This window comes from Bubalus bubalis, chromosome 19, assembly GCF_019923935.1.
Source record: "Bubalus bubalis isolate 160015118507 breed Murrah chromosome 19, NDDB_SH_1, whole genome shotgun sequence".
Taxonomy (NCBI): domain Eukaryota; kingdom Metazoa; phylum Chordata; class Mammalia; order Artiodactyla; family Bovidae; genus Bubalus; species Bubalus bubalis.
The window spans coordinates 37890469-37911081 of record NC_059175.1 but is presented as its reverse complement, the minus strand read 5'-3'; the positions used below and the strand labels follow the sequence as shown (position 1 = coordinate 37911081).

General features: G+C 44.1%; 2 protein-coding genes across 11 annotated transcripts in view; one reads left to right on the top strand and one right to left on the bottom strand.

Annotated features, from left to right (window-relative positions):
- LMBRD2 (LMBR1 domain containing 2) overlaps nucleotides 1–9063 on the bottom strand; it is a 51745-nt gene extending 42682 nt beyond the window's left edge. For 6 of the 7 annotated variants that reach the window (XM_025270605.3, XM_025270604.3, XM_006074878.4 and 3 more), the window contains exon 1: nucleotides 8564–8918. The gene's annotated coding sequence lies outside the window, so the exon portion shown is untranslated. The other variant, XM_044932549.2, reaches the window with a different exon arrangement.
- A 26-nt stretch (nucleotides 9064–9089) lies between these two features.
- SKP2 (S-phase kinase associated protein 2) overlaps nucleotides 9090–20613 on the top strand; it is a 39269-nt gene continuing 27745 nt past the window's right edge. For 2 of the 4 annotated variants that reach the window (XM_044932551.2, XM_006074877.4), the window contains exons 1-2: nucleotides 9090–9279; nucleotides 9774–10045. In XM_044932551.2, coding sequence (XP_044788486.1) covers nucleotides 9236–9279; nucleotides 9774–10045 — 316 coding nt within the window. In that variant the 5' untranslated portion in view covers nucleotides 9090–9235. Of the gene's footprint in view, nucleotides 9280–9334; nucleotides 9360–9773; nucleotides 10046–20613 lie in introns of those variants that run through there. The other 2 variants (XM_044932554.2, XM_044932553.2) reach the window with 2 other exon arrangements.

The following is a 20613-nucleotide window of genomic DNA, read 5'->3' as shown; positions in this document are numbered from 1 at the left end:
TATTCAGTTTGAAGAGAAATAGATGGTGTGGTAAACAGAATAATAGAGCCACCAAGGGTATCTATGCCTTAATTCCTGGAACCAGTAAATATGGCTATTAATAGATTATTCAGGTGGGCCCAGTGAGGTCAGGTGAACCCTTAAATGCAAACCTTTCTCCCAGCTAAGGGCAGAAGAGAAAGTCAGCATTTTCAAGCCTGAGAAGGATTTGACAAGCCATTACTGGCTCTGAGGTATATAGGGCCGCATGCAAAGACTGGGAAAAAGCCTCTAGAATTAAGGGCAAATGCCACCAAGGAAATCAGGATCTCAGTCCCATAATCATAAAAACTGAATTTGCAGTTCAGTTGCTCAATCGTGTCCTACTCTTTGCGACCCCATGGACAGCAGCACACCAGGCCTCCCTGTCTATCACCAACTCCTGGAGTTTACTCAAACTCATATCCATTGAGTCGGTGATGCCATCCAACCGTCTTTACCAACAACCTAAGTGGAAGAACTGTACAAAAAATATCTTTACGACCCAGATAATCACAATGGTGTGATCACTGACCTAGGGCCAGACATCCTGGAATGTGAGGTCAAGTGGGCCTTAGAAAGCATCACTGTGAACAAAGCTAGTGGAGGTGATGGAACTCAAGTTGAGCTATTTCAAATCCTAAAACTGATGCTGTGAAAGTGCTGCACTCAATATGCCAGCAAATTTGGAAAACTCAGCAGTGGCCACAGGACTGGAAAAGGGCAGTTTTCATTCCAATCCCAAAAAAGGCAATGCCAAAGAATGCTCAAACTACCGCACAATTGCACTCATCTCCCACACTAGTAAAGTAATGCTCAAAATTCTCGAAGCCAGGCTTCAGCAATACGTGAACTGTGAACTTCCTGATGTTCAAGCTGGTTTTAGAAAAGGCAGAGGAACCAGAGATCAAATTGCCAGCATCCGCTGGATCATGGAAAAAGCAAGACAGTTCCAGAAAAACATCTATTTCTGCTTTATTGACTATGCCAAAGCCTTTGACTGTGTGGATCACAATAAACTGTGGAAAATTCTGAAAGAGATGGGAATACCAGACCACCTGACCTGCCTCTTGAGAAATTTGTATGCGGGTCAGGAAGCAACAGTTAGAACTGGACATGGAACAACAGACTGGTTCCAAATAGGAAAAGGAGTTCATCAAGGCTGTATATTGTCACCCTGCTTATTTAACTTATATGCAGAGTACATCATGAGAAACACTGGACTAGAAGAAGCACAGGCTGGAATCAAGATTGCCGGGAGAAATATCAATAACCTCAGATATGCAGATGACACCACCCTTATGGCAGAAAGTGAAGAGAAAGTAGAAAGCCTCTTGATGAAGGTGAAAGAGGAGAGTGAAAAAGTTGGCTTAAAGCTCAACATTCAGAAAACGAAGATCATGGCATCCGGTCCCATCACCTCATGGGAAATAGATGGGGAAACAGTGGAAACAGTGTCAGACTTTATTTTTCTGGGCTCCAAAATCATTACAGATGGTGACTGCAGCCATGAAATTGAAAGATACTTACTCCTTGGAAGGAAAGTTATGACCAACCTAGATAGCATATTGAAAAGCAGAGACATTACTTTGCCAAAAAAGGTTTGTCTGGTCAAGGTTATGTTTTTTCCTGTGGTCATGTATGGATGTGAGAGTTGGACTGTGAAGAAAGGCTGAGCACCGAAGAATTGATGCTTTTGAACTGTGGTGTTGGAGAAGACTCTTGAGAGTCCCTTGGACTGCAAGGAGATCCAACCAGTCCATTCTGAAGGAGATGAGCCCTGGGATTTCTTTGGAAGGAATGATGCTAAAGCTGAAACTCCAGTACTTTGGCCACCTCATGCGAAGAGTTGACTCATTGGAAAAGACTCTGATGCTGGGAAGGATTGGGGGCAGGAGGAGAAGGGGACGACAGAGGATGAGATGGCTGGATGGCATCACTGACTCGGTGGACGTGAGTCTGAGTGAACTCCGGGAGTTGGTGATGGACAGGGAGGCCTGGCATGCTGCGATTCACGGGGTCACAGAGAGTCGGACACAACTGAGCGACTGATCTGATCTGATCTGATCAAAGATCTTAAAAAAGGTACATAGCCTTTATCCTAGCAACTCTTCTTCAAATAACTTAGAGAAAAAACAAAATGAGGTAAAAATTTATCTACAATATTATTTTTCATAGCAACATTATTTAAACATTAGAAACATAGAAACAACTTAAATATTTGTACCAAATAATTCAGGAAGTCTTAAGAATATCCACCAGTCTCATTGTTGTCCATTATCTTTTTGACAAAGGGTTTCATACATCACTAATATTGCTGACCTAGCCATGACCTATGGGAGCAGGAATCTGTGACAGAGTCAAGGACCACCTAACAGAAAGACAATGATGAAAGAAGCCCACCAGATTCCTTCAGTCTAGAAGAAAGATGAGATCCAGAGGGACACGTTAGAGATGTTAAGTGGGATCTGAGGGAGTATACAAAAGAAACACACATATATGCATGGACAAATATACATCAAAATACTAACAGCAGCTGTCACAAAGTGGTGAAGAGATGACTTCTACTTTCTTCTATTTTCCTTGTGCTTTCTTTTGTATGTGTGTGCTTTTAATTTAAACAAATAAACATGCATTTCTGTACTTTTAATACAATTAAAAATCAGTGTAGTGATACAAAAGCAAAACACAGCAACTAGACAATGAAAATTTTTGCTGTGGTGTTGTTTAGTACCTAGAATTAGAACTATTTTAAGACACAAATGTTTTATTATATATCATGGGAAACCTGGATTCCAAATCCCAACTCTAATAATTGTGTAATTTTAGGCATTTTTGCTGTTAAATGAGAACATATGATCACCTCACACACATTGCTATGATGATCAAATGAATTATAAAACACCAAATAAGAGTTCCATAGTAGGTCTTCAACAAATGCCAGTTGCTAATCTCCACCTCCTTCATGCCTTGTGCTTCTAGAAGATAACTAGTTGCCTCAATGGTCTCAAAGCATAGCTCTACCCTAAATGGTCTCCCACCTCAGCCCCCCTGCCCCCCAAAAAACCAATGAGTGGATACCAAAGGCCTTTTGCTTCTCATTCTCTGTTGTTACGACAGTTTGTATCACATTTATTCCTATAAAACAAAACACGAGCTTCATGCTCACAGAAATTGCTCTCCTTGCCTGACAAAGTAAGATTACCTCTCTGGGTGAACAAGTTGACCAAACACCCTTTCATCTATCTATCGTGTTCTGTCCCTTGTGAAGAGTCAGAACACACCTCAAAGCCACGTCAAGAGGAGCACTTGACACACCAATATCATCCATTTTTCTAGGCAAATTATCAAAATGGAGGTGAATCAAAATGAATCATATGCTGAACTGCAATGGCACCCCACTCCAGTACTCTTACCCAGAAAATCCCATGGATGGAGGAGCCTGGTAGGCTATAGTCCATGGGGTCGCTAAGAGTCGGGCACGACTGAGCAACTTCACTTTCACTTTTCACTTTCATGCATTGGAGAAGGAAATGGCAACCCACTCCAGTGTTCTTGCCTGGAGAATCCCAGGGATTGGGGAGCCTGGTGGGCTGCCGTCTATGGGGTCGCACAGAGTCAGACACGACTGAAGCGACTTAGGAGCAGCAGCAGCAGCTGAACTGCAATGAGGTGTAGCTATGCAAAAACACAATAGGGACAAAAGGGCAAATATTTCTTTGACAACAACAATGGTCCTTCTGAAATACTACTGTTTATTTAAACAGTGTGTTTAGGCTAAGAAGAAAAAAAAAACACTAAAATTTAGAGGCAAATCAAAATTTAGTTTCACGTGATTAGAAAGGAAAAGGAGACATAAAGCTATTAATATCGTAAGTGGACATTAACACCACAGTAGCAAAAGTAGGTTTTACTCAAAAATCAAAATGCCAGTCCATTCACTCAAATTTTAGTACCTGATAAGCAGGCACAGTCTACCTTTGAAAAGACCAGCTCATAAAGTTTCAATTCAGTATTTTACCAATCATCAAAACACTATGTGAGAGTTAGACCATAAAGAAAGCTGAGTGCCGAAGAACTGATGTTTTTGAACTACGGGGCTGGAGAAGACTCCTGGAGTCCCTTGAACTGCAAAGAGATCCAACCAGCCAATCCTAAAGGAAATCAACCCTGAATATTCATTGGAAGGACTCATGCTGAAGCGCCAATACTTTGGCCACCTGATGCAAAGAGCCGACTCACTGGAAAAGACCCTGATGCTGGGAAAGACTGAAGGCAAGAGAAGGGGACAACAGAGGATGAGACAGTTGGATGGCATCACTGACTCAAAGGACATGAGTTTGAGCAAGCTCCAGGAGATGGTGAAAGACAGGGAAGCCTGATATGCTGCAGTCCATGGGTGGAAAAGAATTGGTCAGGACTGAGTACTATTTATGTTACTGACTTGGAGTACTATTTCCTGAGTACTTTATGGCTGATAATAATTTTTCAGACTAAACACACTTTAAGTAGAAAATTTAGAGGTTAAGATCATTTTGGAATCTGAAACATCCCATCCCAAATATTTTCCAAAAGGCAGGTGGGAGAGATAGGAAGGAAAGATTAGTATCAACTGAACAATAGAACACAGATATTTTGTCAAAACCTGACTCTGAAAGTGAATAAAAAATTTTCAACTAGACCTAATGATTCATCACATAGGCTTTGTTAAATTAAATATGTATCTTTACTCAGATATGTGCCTAAGAATTAGGAGACAACTCAAGATCCAAACAATGAAAAATCAAAAGAATTAGAACAGAACCAGATGTGAGTAATGAAAGTCAACAATACCACCAGTCAAAATTTAAATCTTTGAAAGATAATCATTAATTCCACATTAAACGATTTCAGGTATAAGGACAATTCAGCTTGGGATATAGATAGAATACCACAAGATAATGTTAACTCCCACTCTAAAAATGCAAAAAAGGCATAATATCTTTTGAAGCCATTTTTAATAAATGAGCCAAGTTGGCAAACCAACCAGGTGAACTGAATTCCAAAGTGTAGCAAGCCCTTTTGAAGAAAAATGGACATATTCAAACTGTTTCACCCTTGGCAAGGTGAGGCAGCAATCATTAAGTAGGTAAGAAGAAAACAACTGGATCCATTGTAATGAATTCTTAAAGATTTTCAGTAAAGAGATTATAAGATTCACTTCAGTAATTAGAAAATAGTCCATAGACTATTTCCTAGTAGTAAAATAATTTTTTAAAAAAGGAGTAGCTAATATTGAGTTTACTATTAAATAGATTGCAAGCACTTTGCTAGCACTTAACATGCTTTATTGAATTAGACTTTACAATCCAGTAAGAAAGGATTATTAGTATCCCCATTTAACAGAGAAAATGGCACAAGAGAGTGTAAGAAGTGGGATTCAAACACAGGCATCCTGACTATAGAGCCAGGCTCACAATTAGGATACCGGATACTGGAGTCTTTAATCCATTCCAGACATACTTTTTTTTAATGCAACTTAGACTGTTTAAGTCATTCCTTTTGCTCAGCTTTCATTTGTTAATTTCATTTCCGTGAACAAAGTAGACACACTCTCCTGTTATTCTTTTAGATATATCAAGATAGAGTGCTAATAAAGTCATGTTTAACACAGAATCTACCTGTTTAACTTTGCAGGTAAGTCTGCCATAATTTAGGGATAAAACATAACTGTAATCTATAAGATGAAAGTAAAAAATAAAGCACAGAGCAAAACAGAATTGGGAAAGAACCCTGTTCTTGCCCCAACCTGCCCATTGTAGAGAACATTAAACTGCAAAGAACTAAAAGATCTACTTTAAAATTAACCGAAGGAAAAAGAATCTTTTGAATTTTGAGGAGCAGATAGAAACTTCTTGCTATGTAACTGTTGTTAGTCTTTTGTTCACCTAAGCTAAATAACATAAAAAAACTAAAGGAATCTTAAGATTTACTTCATGCCATTATGGAACTAAGGAAAAAGCACAGCACACTTCTATTTAATAGAATCTCCTTTGTCACATTTGATTTTCAAAAACAATAACATACTGTGCTCTGCTGTGCTTAGTCTCTCAGCCGTGTCCAACTCTTTGGTACCCAATGGACTATAGCCTGCCAGGCTCCTCTGTCCATAGGGATTCTCCAGGCAAGAATACTGGAGTGGGTTGCCATGCCCTCCTCCAGGGGATCTTCCCTACCCAGGAACCAAACCCAGGTCTCCCACATTGCAGGCAGATTCTTTGCCATCTGAGCCATCAGGGAACCCCCAATAATATACTACTGAATACTGAATATATATGTATATATAAATATGTACACATAAGCTAGTTCTATGCCCTAATGTTGACCATCTTGTAACTATGCTCTTGTCCCATGTATGAGAAACACCTTTCCAATTTACAAAGTCACTTTGTACTCTACCTGAAACTTCCAAAGAGTATTAGAAATTACTCACTCTAATGACATTTGCAGATATATTTAAAATGTAATTGATTTGTCCTAGATACTGATCTAGTAATTCTAGAAATATGGTATACTTCTCTCACTAAAATGGGACTTGGGGTGTACTGAGTGTATTAAATACAAAAACTTAATCAGGAAAACAAAATAATCCACATCAGTAGCAATCACAATGCAGTTCTTGGAAAGACCAGACTGGAAACTCTATGTAGCTAATAATCTCAAACCTTCAATAGACACAATTCCTTATATTAAAGAACCAATTTACCAAGTTAAACTTTTACTTAATATAGTAAGAGAAAAAGCCATGATTAGAAGGAATGCAGAAATGATTCCATTTTCATAAGCTAAAATATTTCTGCTACCAGGGCAAACTATTAGAGCCATTTCTATTCTAGAATTTGAACACTTTGATTTTCCACGTTGACAGGCTCTCTCTGAAGCCCTATAAAGGTCCTTGTTTCCACTAATTCAGATATTTCAAATATTCTGAAAACTGGAAATGTTTCCTAGCTCTCAGGCTAAATCCTAGCACAAGGATATTTCTCATTTTTAAATTTAGAATCATCCTATTAGACCTTCATTATAAGAGCTCTATGTGCCCTCTTCCAATTATTGGGCTTCCCTGATGGCTCAGACAGTAAGAATCCGCCTGCAATGCAGGAGACCTGGTTCGATCCCTGCATCGGGATGATCCCCTGAAGAAGGAAATGGCTACCCATTCCAGTACTCTTGCCTGGAGAATCCCCATGGACAGAGGAGTCTGGAGGGCTACTGTCCATGGGGTCGCAGAGTCAGACAGGACTGAGCGACTAACACTTTATAAGACCTCTATCTGAAGTGCCCTCTTCCAATTATATTTCAAAACTTTACTCTGATCATGGCATTACAATTTTTTTTTGTTTATTCCTTTTCCTCCATTAGTTTATAAGCTCCCTCTGTCTTGTTCACTTTCCTGAAGAAGACTAAATATTTCCTCTGAATTGCAATTTTAAGAGAAAGGATGTAGACTTCAAGCAGGCTACTGCTTTTTCCTTAGCCAAAATATCATAAAGATAACTTTATGTAAAAAACGTCACAACACTGCATTTTAAAATATTTTCCATATAACATGAGCTTAATGAATTGTGAACATTCAGCTCAGCATTCTTTATCTAGTTTCAACTAGAATCAATCAGTGAACAGATCCATTCTTTACATCAGTTTTACCTAGTTTCAAGAATAAACTACTAAAGGATCACGAACGCCCTCCTCTGTCAAGAGGTGGTTCCATTTCAAGCCTGAAACAAGCTGATATACAAGCGAAGGAGGTTTAAATCCAGTGTAAATTGAATTTTTTTTTAAATAAATAAGAAGGTATGCCACACAGCATGCTTAAGTGATATTCTAGTACTTTTGTGATGACTCTGGGTGCTTATTTCTGAACTTTATAAATCCTCTCCATTTTTATTAGGGTTGGAAGTCATTCTCCTTCTCTCTTTCACTGTTTTCCCAGGGTCACAGTTATAGAACATTTGCACAATGGATTTCGCACGGTCATCCTACCCAGAAAATGGCACTCTCTCTAACCATCTCCAAACTCTTCTCCGTGGATATAGTCTAAAAGCAAGCAGCTGGCTTTTAGGACGTGAGGCAAACAGAATTTTTTTTTTTTTTTTTTTTTTTGAGACAGTAATCGAATGGCTTTCCTGGTGGCCGCTAGCGTGGCACGGAAAGCCTTTTGCAAACAATAGTCACCTTATTTGTTCTCATGCTAGCATTTATGGGACTTCTCAAGGCTGCCGGGGGATGCTGAGCTTTCCCCTGGCACTCACCGGAATCTCCTGCTCCCCTAAAATTAAACCTCTGCCGCACGTTTGAACCGCGCTTTCGTTTACAAAACGCTCTCACGAGCCTCTGATTTGACGGCGACCGTGAAACGAGCGTCGTTGCCGTGGTGCCTATTTTACACGTAAGGAAAGGATCCTGTCCACAGACCTAGTCCTTTGGGCCGCCCTCACCCAGGTGGAGTACACAGCTCCAGGCAGAGAGGGGAGCAGGTGTGACGCCCACGGCCGCAGCCTCTCACCTGGCCGGCAGGGCGTGCCACGGCCTCCACTCAGCTGCCTTGGACGTAGGCCCCGCGACGGCGGCCTCTCGGGGTCTCCGGGGCCCCTCTCTCTCTCTGTCCGCGCTCGGCCCCACACCTCAAAGTGCCTCACGCTCTCCTCCTCGGGCTCACCGTCCGATCTCGCCGGACAGCGTCCAGAAGGGCCTGGAAACCCCGCGGCCGCCACAGCCTTACAGGGTTTGGGACCCACACTCCTTGGCGACAGCGGTGGCAGTCACCAAAAGGTCGGGGGCTCCAGAGAAAGGAAACCCCGACTCCAGTCAAGCAGCTGACATTTCCCCAGTCAGCCGGAGCACCACCCACTTCCGCTTCCCCGCCTACCCTGTGGGTCGTCCGGTCCCGCAGCCGCGCGGGGTTGTGGGTATCTCGAAGGCGGCAAAGCTGCAAGGAAAGGAAGTAGTGGCGAGGCAGCCGGACTACCAGGCTGTGCAGAAACTACAATTCCCAGCAGGCAGCGGGGCCGCAGACGACGGCAGCGGAGGAGAGCCGGCTGGCTGGAGAATTCTGCGCGCGCTGCTGGGATGGAACGTTGATAGAGTTCGCGGGTTTCGCTGCAGCGAGCCGGGGCCGCACGCAGTGCGCCGCCGCGCGCCAAAGCGGGAATCCGGGAGGCGGGCACCTCTGCAATTAATGCACGCATTTAAAACTCCCGAACCTGTGGACGCCATGCACAGGTAAACCGATTGCAGGAGACAGAACATGAATGGACCGTCTTAATTCTTTTAGGCCGCGTGTTTTGCTACTTGTTAATATTGTTAGTAATGCTGTAATGTGAATGGTTGCTTCGCCTCTTTGGGAAAATGTGGATGGGTGGATGCTTTAGTGCGGTGGTCAGCGTGGATGTTATTTGTCTTCCCTTATTGAGCTTTCCTGCTGCTGTTTTCAATCAGTGTGTGATTGCCCTGCCTCTTTCCTTGTATGTTCCCTCCACTTTTAAGAAATTCTTGAGGCCTTCTGCATGATTGGAAATCGAAAAGCCTTTTCGATGTATTCGGTTATTTTCTCTTTTATTCTTGGGAACTCGCCGCCGGCACGTAAAAATGCAGTTCAGTTAACTGCTGTGAAAGCTTTCTGCGGTGCATAGCTTGCAGCTTCCTTTAGGCCTGTCTGGGAATTATTTACGGGCGTGTTTTTGAAAGGAACGTGGGGCTATTGTGCGTTTCTGCAGGAAACACCTCCAGGAGATACCCGACCAGAGTAGCAACGTTACCACCAGTTTCACATGGGGATGGGATTCTAGCAAGACTTCTGAACTGCTTTCAGGCATGGGGGTCTCCGCCCTGGAGAAGGAGGAGGTGGACAGTGAGAACATCCCCCAGGAACTGCTTTCAAACCTGGGCCACCCACAGAGCCCCCCACGAAAACGGCTGAAAAGCAAAGGGAATGACAAGGACTTTGTGATTGTCCGCAGACCTAAGCTAAACCGAGAGAACTTTCCAGGTAAGGTATGAGGGTAAAATACAAGCCCAGTGAATGGTGGATCAAACTATTTCGTCGGTAAACCTTTGTTTTGGGGTATTCAGCATGGGGTGGGGCCCTTTTAAAGAAATTGTTATTTAAATTTATTTATTTATTTTTGTCCGTGCTGGGTCTTCCTTGTTGCCCGGGCTTTTCTCTAGTTGCAGTGACTTCTCACTGGGGGAGCGTGGGCTCTAGGACGCAGGGCCTTCGGTAGTTGGAGCACGTGGACTCAGCAGTTGCGGGTTCCAGGCTATAGAACACAGCCTCAATTACTGTGGCGCTTGGGGCTCAGTTGCTCTGCTGCGTACGGGATCTCTTCCCAGATCAGGGATATAGAACCGGTGACTGCTGCGTTGGCAGGCAGATTCTTTACCTCTGAGCCACCAGGGAAACCAGATAGGGTCCTTTTAAAATTGCCCAATTCTTAAGTTATTTTCCAAAGAAACCAGACAACTGGTTGTGCTTACAGAAATGGTGGTATGTGTGTCTTCAGAGACAGAACTGACTTGTAACGTGTGAAAAGACATTCTTCCTTTTTCTTTAGGAGGGACTCTGCCTGGTTAAAGGCCAGCTCAATACCTCTGACAAATAGAAACAAAGCAATGATCCATAGATCTTTTTGTTTATATTTGGCTGCTCTGTAGCTGCGGTTGAGCCTTTTACCGTAATCACTTTAGTTATTTGTCAAAGGACTGCTGAAGTGAATGTTGAACTAAGGGGAAGAGACTCATCCTTCCAGATCCATTCCCAAGAGGAATTCTTCTTTATGCTGTCTCCATCACTCACTGTGTTATCTGTTCAGTTTCCCCAACCCCATAACCTAAAGGTCAGTCAGATTCCCACCATCCCCCCAATATCCAAACAATCATTGAATCTTTCTCTCTTTTCTCCTAAATATTTCTCATATTTAGGAATGGACTCATAATTCAGAGCCTTATCCTCCCGAGATCCATCCCCCAGAGCTAGAGTGGACTGATTGAAATGTAGAACTCCACCAGGTCATTCCCCTCTAAATAGCTGTTTCCAGGCTTCTCAAGCTGATGTAAAACTGCCTCCCACGGGTGGATCAGAGCTCCAGGAATACTCAGAACCATAGGGTAAACATTGCGCGTTGACCTGAGGTTATCAGTTTTTCTTACTGGCAAGCCATGTAAAACATTAATTCAGCAAATATTTGCTGAGCACATTGTGTGTGCTAGGCATTGATCTAAGTACTGGGGATATAGCAGTGAGCACAACAAAAGCATTTGTACCCTCATGGAGCTTCTCTTCTAGAAAGAGGATGCAGTATGCACAAATCTGGTGTGTAGTATGTTAGAATAAGTGCTGTGGTTAAAAACAAAAACAGAACAAGCCAAGAGGGACAAGAGGTCCTGGGATGGGAAGCTGGTTTGCAGGGTATTGAGGAAGCCTCACTTGGACAGTGAGCTGTAAGCAAAGGCATAAAGGAGATGAAGGAATGTGCCATGCAAATATCTTGGAGAAAAGAGCCCCAAGCAGAAGGAGCGGCTAGTGCAAAGGCCCTGGAGCAGGGGAATGTTGTGTTTGTTCAAGGAACAGCAAGGAAGCCATCTTCCAAGAGTGGAACAAAGGGGAGAATAGTGAGAATTGGGCTAGAGGTGCAGTTGAGCAGAGTTGCTGTGTAACCTTTGAAAAGGATACACTGGTGTCTTGAGACTAAACTTTGAGGGCTTGAGGATAAAAGCTTATAGACTTGTTGAGAAGTGTGGGAATGGTGTTAAGCAGCTTCTGGATAGATTTTGACGTGCGAGTGGACAGAGAAAGGTTTTGAAGTTGTAGAAGTGATCATACTCTAAATTGAAATTGCGTGGGTCATGATGGAGAAGAAGAGACAGCCGAGAAATAAAGATGAAGTCTTGCAGAGCCAGGGTAAATTAAGTATATTCCTGAATTCCCCCATCTGGCTTTCTTTGAGAATGGTTGGTTGATCGCTTGCTTGCTTGAACAAAATTTAAAAAAAAAAGATTTTTTGGCTTTTGACCCTTTCTTCAGAAAAGAGAACTTCCAAATTATGGTCTGGGGATCTATATTAGGTATTGGATTAATCAGAAAGGCAGTAAGGATTGTGGTGAAGTCAGACAGATATGGCTTTGAATCCAAATCCTGCTGTTTACCAACCTTGGGAAGCTATTTGAGCTCTCTGTTCCTTAGTTTCTTTGTGCAATGGGATAGTAATGCCAGTGTCATGGGGTACTGTAAGATTAAATGAAAGAATACATGTAAAGCTGCTAGCATGCTCCCTGCGTATAACAGTAAGTAAACCCAGTTAATTTGGTGGACAAAAGATAGCTAGCGGAGAGGCTACTTCACCTTATCTTTTGTCCTTAATCCTGTTAGTCTGGCCCTGTTCGTGTAGATCTTTTTTCTTCAAAATTGAATGTCCCTGCTATTTTTAGTGTCAGGAATGCAGCAGGAGCAATTTGGTGCTTGACCAACCAAATGTGGTGAAAGACGCTTCCTGCTAAGATGAGCGGCTTTTGACAACTTTGTCCAGTGCTGATAGCATCTGACGTGGAGTGTGATTGCTGTGTGTCCTATATGTCCTTCCACATTCACACACACAGACAGAAATACAGATGACGTTTTTAAAGCAAGGCACGAAGGAAACAAGATGGAAGATTCAGGCATGGCTGCTGTCTCTAGGAAATTGCAGTTCAAGTTGAGAGAAGAGGATACACGGTAAGAGAAGCTCCCAGCAAAAGATGGCAGCTCATACACTAGCAGCTGCTGAGTGGCTCAGGCAGCAAGTGCTGTAGGAGGCCAGAGGGAGGGAGCCGCTTGTACAAAAATGACCCGAAGCTTCGCATGGTGATCCTCACCGCACGTGGGCACGCTTCCTTCTGCCCTTCAGCAAAGCAGAGGCTCTGGAAGAGAGAGAAGGACCTGGAAAGGATTCAGTCACTGCATCAAGATTGTTAAAAATGACTTCAAATGTATTTATGGGAAGTGAGAGAAAAAAAAAAAATCATGACTTTTCTGTTTGTTGTGACCTCAGAGAGAGGCAGGGAGGGAAACCACTGGTATGCTGTGCGCGTGCGTGGAATTACCCACCATAGTGATTGGTAAATTGGTATGGGGGGCTGGGGGCTTGCAGGGTGAGGAACAGCTGGTGTAGAGCATTCCCAGTGGGCCATCAGGAGCCTGGGCCCCTGGTGGCGCTGGATCGTCATTGTAGTGAGTTTTGTCTGCAGTTGTCAGGACAGGTGGCTGAGAGCTCTGCAGGATTAGGCTGGAACGGACCACACCTGCTTTCCATAGCAATCTGATGACAGTGGCCCTGGGCTGTGTGAGTTTTTCTTGGTTCTTCACTCGACAGTCTCTTTTTTCTGCCGGCCCCAAGCCAGGCTCACATCTGGTGACTAAATCCTCTTCATCTGTTCAGTTTGGAAGATGGAAACTTTGTGGCCAACCAGTACCAGGACAGGTCTGAGTAGCCCTTGGGGTGAGTCTGTGGAAGGAGTTGGGAGGAAATGGCCTGGTGATGAGGTCAGTAATGAACAGAAAGACAACAACTGCATTTTATTCATGGTTATTAAATGCCTGCCCCGGTCCCCTGTCTTCTCCTGCTCACCCACAACCCCCACTCCGACCTCCCAAACAGAAGATAGCTGTGGAAATCCTGTCAAACTAATTTGTTGATCAGCTTTCCCATGGCTGTTAAACTGCTTGAAATTCCAGGCCCCTTAGTGGTTTTCAGACGAGAGACTCCAAAGTTTAGAGTCTGCTGATATCCTCAAGGGAACGTGTTCAAAGTACAAAATTCCAGGGATTCTCATCCCAGAAGTCCTGCCTGGAGCCTGGGAATCTGCTTTTTCAGTATCTCTAGGCAAATGCTTTTCCTCTTTTTTTTTTAATAACCAATAACAAATACATTTTCCATTGCAATCTTGGGTGTGTATCTTAAACTGAAATTGCACAAAATTAGTTTTTTCCTTACCAAGGTATTTCCTATTCTTTTCCATTCTTTCAAAACAATGCTAATCAGACTAAATTGATTTCATGACTCACCACTGAATCTTATCCTGCAGCTCCAAAACTCAGCTCTGTAAGAGCCTTTACAGGCCCTTCCCAGGCACCTGTGTTTACCCTGTAGCTTCCTTGCATTGATTCAGCAGTGTTGATGGAGCATCATTCTAGAGATGGGGGATCCAGCAGTGAACACAACAGACCAAAGATCCTGCTCTTCTTGACCCTGCATCCTGTACCTAATTCCCCGAATCCCAATTTCCATGGTTTCTTAGTCTTCTCACATCCCAGGGTTGAGCAAGTCTCTCATTGAAGTGTGGGGTTGAAGGGGTCATTGAGGACCTCTATTTTAGCTTTTTCCTGTTTTGCTTTTTTCAGTTTTGTCCAACCAGGCAAAAAATAAAAAAGCCAAAATACCAAGAGCTAACATGGTCTAGTGTTGTCTCTTAATGATTTATAGAAGAGGAAGGAAATCTCATCCCAGATGGCAGAATCTGTAGTCTCCCAGAAAGGAAGCATGGGTCGTTAACACTTAAAACAAGCAAGCAGAAGCAAACAGGAGGTGAACCTCCACTCTTAAAAAAGGAGTAGATTTGAACAGCAGTGCCTGCTTATCCTTCAGATACAATTATCTGTGCTTAAAGAAAAGGGCAATTTTAAGAGTCAAAGATTGAGTACTCTGGAGTTTGAATCTGAGTGTAGGTGATGTTTCAAGAAATAAACATGTCAAGTAAGAAGACGTTACCTATCGAGTAAAGACCTCATGCATTGAAAACTCTTAAGCAAGAGTTATTATTTCTGAAGGACTTTAAGAGGCCTGGGAGGTGATGAGGTTACAGAAGTGGACAGCTGACTTTGCACCAGAGGAATGAATGGAAATGCTGGTGACTAGCAAGTTTGTGAATCTGGCCAGTTTTCGCCTTTCATGGCTCCAAAGTGTGTTTGATTGCTTTCATGTTGTTGAAGATTAGAGTCCATGGGCTTAATTATTTTGCTTACTGTGCAGGTCTGGTGTGCAGCCTTGGGGGTTTTAGAAGAGGTGAGTAGAGGAAAGACTTGCTCTGGACTTTGTCATCCTCTCTAAGCAGACAGACCAGGCAGCAATGCAGTCAGGAATCCAGGAAACAGATGGTCGGTGTTTTGAGAATTAACTATGGCAAGTAAAATTAGATAGAGCATATCCCAAGCCTGGATACTAGCCACTGGGGCAGCTGTACGAAGACAGACTTCTGTCTCATCTGTTGAAACAGCATCCAGTTTCAGGCTGTGACACCCCTCCCCCGCCTTCACTCCCACCAGGGTCCCTAGACTCAGTGTTGTCCTGTGATCAGCTCTGTGGAGACGTGGGTACTTGACTGCTCAGAGAGGCTGTGTGTTTTTCCCAGCCATTGCCCCATCCATATGCTCACTGACCCATTGAGAGCTCTCAGCATCTCTGTTTCACTCCCTCTCCCCTCTGCCCTCCCTCCCAAGCCCTGAAGGATTCCTTTTCCCAGAGCAAGTGAGGTTTAGTTCTCACTTTTTTAAAAAGCGTGATTTTTTTAAAATTTTTCTTCATTTTAGAAAATTAAGTCAGAACAGGAGAGAGAATCCTAGGGTAGACATAGGACAGGATTTGGAGTCAGATCTGTGCTTGAATTCCCTGTGCTAGTTGTGTGACCTTATCCCTTTAGTTGGAGTTACATCATCTCTTGAAGCCCCTCCCTTGACTTACAGAGGACGCTGCCTTTGTTTCTGGGTTTCAGTCTTCAGCCTCATTCCCCCGAACACCTCCAGGGCCGTGCCATTCCTTGGCAGACCCTGAGCCACCTGGCAGGCTTCAGACACTCTGCTCTGTGGCTCTGTGCCTTCACCTCAGGTTGTGGGGTTTGGAAATGGACTGAAGAGTCCCATGTTAACTTTGTGGCTCTGCCACCTGATATTTGCTAGCACCTCAGTGAGGTTAATAAATAAACCTACCAAGACAAGGGTCCTCATCTGTGAAATGGGACACTACATCCTAGGACACAAGGCAAGCATTAGAATCACATGCATTAATAAACATATGAGACTCTTTAGGGCTTTCAGTAAATGGCAGTTGTAAATGTGGGGTTGTGTTTCTGTTTATTAGTTTGCCTCCCAGTGAGGCCAACAGACAGGGACTGTGCTTATGCTCTCTGGCATTAGTCAGACACCCAGGAATGTTTGTTGAAGTGGAGCCCTAGACCAGCCTTGTCATTTGATAAATGAGGAAACTGGTCCTGAGAGGCCCACACTCTTACCTGTCTGTGAAATAGAGCCAGCTTTCTTCTCTTAGGTGTCAGTCGTTCCTTTGTGAAATATTGAACACTTTCTAATGTTCGTCGCCAGGTTTGTCTTAGGCACCAGGCATGGCGGTTAATTGATTAAGGAAGGTTAATCAGTCACATGGATACAGAATTAGCACATTCATGGTTTGTGTGAAGGGGCAGTAAAAGGTATACTGCATTGAGCAATGGTTTTGAGAATGTCTGTGGTGTGCCAGGCATTGTGCTGGGTCTCCATGTGCCTGTCTAGGTGTGGGGGCTGTGCTGGTCACCTGGGAATGCCCCTCCAAGGGAGAGATAGTTCAGCTGAGGTCTGAAGGATGAGTAGGAGTTGTGCAGGTGAAGATGGACATTGCAATGCAAAGCCTTCCTAGTTCTAGACTGACTTAGCTCCCTTGTGTGGCTTCAATCACAGTGCCAAATTTTCCTTCTAGCATTTGAATTGTGTGCTAAGTGACTTCAGTCATGTCCAACTCTTTGCGACCCTATGGACAGGCTCCTCTGTCCATGGGATTCTCCAGGCAAGAATACTGAAGTGGGTTACACCGTCCTCCTCCAGGATATCTTCTCAACCAATGGGTCAAACCCCTGTCTCTTACGTCTCCTGCATTGGCAGGTGGGTTGTTTAACACTAGTGTGCCACCTGGGAAGCATTTGAATTACTGATCTCTTACTCTTAAGTTGCTGATTTCTTACGTCTTCCCATAAAAATGGGAAGCACCACATTCATTAGTTTATTGATTTCTCCTGCCCTTTACTTTGCAACAAGCCTCCCTATCTCCTTTCCCCACTATTTTACCTGACACTTGGGTGCCCCATCCATAGCTCCTTGAAGCTCACCATTCCCTTTTATGCCAAGGGCTTTCTCCTCCACATTGATGACACTCTGTGTTTAAGGGCTTTCCCCGGGCAGGCATGCTGGGGAGTCAACATTCCCACCCCCTTTCAGAAGCCCCTAACCATTGACTGACAGCAGATGATGGATTAAACACCCCAGCATCTGGGGCAGTGGTGTATGTTTCCTGGGAGTCCCCTGCAGATTTAAAGCCCATAGTGATAATCTGCTTACTCACATGCCCACGTTGGCTTCCTGCCCTTCCATGTCTCTCTTTATTCTTTACAGTAGTTCCTAGATCCCAAACCTAGATTGTTGATAAGTTGATCAGTCACTCAGTCGTGTCCAACTCTTTGTGATCCCATGGACTGCAGCACTCCAGCAGGCTTCCCTGTCTTGCACTATCTCCTGGAATTTGTTCAAGTTCATGTCCATTGAGTCAATGATGCCATCCAACCATCTCATCCTCTGTTGCTCCCTTCTCCTGCCCTCAATCTTCCCCAGCATCAGGGTCTTTTCCAGTGAGTCAGCTCCTCACATCAAGTGACCAAAGTATTAGAGCTTCAGCATGAGTCCTTCCAATGAATATTCAGGATTGATTTCCTTTAGGATTGACTGGTTTGATCTCCTTGCTGTCCAGGGGACTCTCAAGAGTCTTCTCCAGTACCACAGTTCAAAAGCATCAATTCTTTGGCACTCAGCCTTCTTTTTAGTCCAACTCTCACATCCATACATGACTCCTGGAAACCATAGCTTTGACTATACAGACCTTTGTTTCTGCTTTTTAATATGCTGTCTAGGTTTGTCATTGCTCTTCTTCTAAGGAGCAAGCATCTTTTAATTTAATTTAATTATTTAAACCTAGATAGAAGGCGGTTTGGGGGTCTCAGTAAATCTTAGCAGGCAGCCCTTGTCCTACTCAGAGATGGATGTTTTCACATAGGTGAAGATTCTAAGCATCACTGAAAGGAAAAGGTCATGAAAGTAAAGCATATAGAGTTTTTGGAGAAAGGAGAGGAATAGAAGCCAAAAAGAGGCAGTTTAACTCTGCTTTGTAACCTCTCGACATGAGCTATTTAATCTTCATAGTGAACAACTTTGCAAGATAAACCTTTTTATTCCCTTTCCTGCGGATGAAACTCAGCCCCAGAAGGATTGAATAGCTCGCTTAAGGTTTGCTGACATGGAGACAATGCAGTCAAATTCCAGTTGGAGCTGTGCTCCTTCCTCAATCCAGTAGTTCTCACACTTGACAGGGATGGAGGGCAGGCACCTGGTGTCAGGGTAGTCATTGCAGATCATAGTAAAAATCTCAACAGACTAGATTCAAAGTAGCTAAGTGTAATTTTTTCTTTCCCCCGAATGAAATGCTACCATCTGATCTGTATACGCAAGAGACAGCAGAGGTCAGGGAGTTAAGAATTAATGGAAGGAAAACTTTGTTCCAATTTGTGAAGCAGGAGTCATGCCGGAGACCCTCTGCCCCCACTGACCTTGGCCCAGGAGCTTTGTGGTGTGATGGAGTTGCCACACTGGGGAGCTGCTCCCCAGAACGTGTCTAGGGTCAGTGCGGATGGTCTGCCTTCATCCCTCTAACCCTAGGCTTCAGAGCCTCAGTCCTTTATTTGATTCTCTAGAGAGGGAGGGGTAGAGAAGGCAATGGCACCCCACTCCAGTACTCTTGTCTGGAAAATCCCATGGACCGAGGAGCCTGGAAGGCTGCAGTCCATGGGGTCGCTAGGAGTAGGACACGACTGAGCGACTTCACTTTGACTTTTCACTTTCATGCATTGGAGAAGGAAATGGCAACCCACTCCAGTGTTCTTGCCTGGAGAATCCCAGGGACCAGGGAGCCTAGTGGGTTGCCGTCTCTGGGGTCGCAGAGTCAGACACAACTGAAGCGACTTAGCAGCAGCAGCAGAGAGGGAGGGGCAGGTGTTCATGGAGCAGCTACATGTCCTTTTTTTCTCAGGGAGTCTCCTTCCCTAAGCACTGTGCCAGCTCTGTCCCCGGTGTAGCACAGCACTCTGAGCCCTTCAGCAGCCTGTTGTGACCCTGGATTGAAATTTCCTATTTGTCTGTGTCTCAAACTCTGAGCAGGCCATACCTTGTTCATCTACGTCTGTAGAATAGTCCTCAGCATATAGCACATGTTAAGTAAATATATGAATGGTTGCATGTATCGGACAGTGCGCTAGTTCCTTAGAATATAAAGATTGTTAAAAGAAGAATCAGGTTCTCCCTCTCAAGATCTCATGGCTTTGTGGGGGCCTACACAGGTGAGTAAGGAAATAGCAAAATTGTGGTTAAAAAACCGGCCTGTTTTTGGTGATGTCCTGGGAGGCCGTCCATAGGAGTTGGGGCATTAATGGCCACTTGATGTTAAATTCATAGCAGTCGGGGGCGGGCACAGCATGTACAGAGGCATTGAGATATGACACAGAATGACTCATTCTGAAAATTCCAAGTAGCTCCAAATGGCTGGAACATATTTCTAGATAATGAATCCAGAAAACCGAGGGAGGCCCTGATAAGAAAGCTTTGAATTTCATGCTCAGCAGTATAGACTTTAGACTGAATATTCAACTTGCTCACTGCATTCTACGCTGGCCTCCTTGCTGTTCCTCAGAACAGACCTGCTGCTCCCGCACGTGGAACACACCCCAAGGGACACCATTGAAGGGATCTGATTGAGGGGTGTTTTCAAAAGATTGCCCAGCAATAGGGGGGAAGAGTCCACGGAGTCCAAGACTGTTACGTTTATCACTCACCTCCAGGCTGTCTCCAGCTCTCCATCATCTTCTCCCTGAGCCTGTTGCAACATCCACGTTCAGTAAATGCTGACACCTTTTAAATGGGGTGTATGTTCTGTGTTTAGTTGCTCAGTTGTGTCCGACTCTTTGCGACCCCATGGACTGTAGCCCACCAGTTTCTTCTGTTCGTGGAGATTCTCCAGCCAAGAATACTGGAGTGGGTTGCCACGCCCTCCTCCAGGGGATCTTCCCAACCCAGGGATCGAGCCCAGGTCTTCTGCATTGCGGGTGGATTCTTTACCAGCTGAGCCACAAGGGAAGTCCAAGAATACTGTCAGAGCCACTGAACAAATAAGAGATACAGGGAGGCTTATTAATAAGGCATTGGCTTACGTAGTCCTGAAAGCTGAAGAGTCCCATGATCTTTGGTCCCAAAGATCCGGAGAGTAGATCATGTTAGTTTCAGTTGAGGCCTGAAGGCAGGAGGAACCCAGGTTCCAGCTCAAAGGTGGGAGAAACAGCCAGGTCTTCCTTCATCCACCTTTTATTCCAACCCAACTTTGGATTGGATGGTGCAGGCGCACACTGGTGACAGCAACCTGCTTTTCTCATTTGATCGATCAAATGTTCATCTCATTCCAGATACCCTCCCAAAGACACCTGGTATAGTATTTAACCAAATATCTG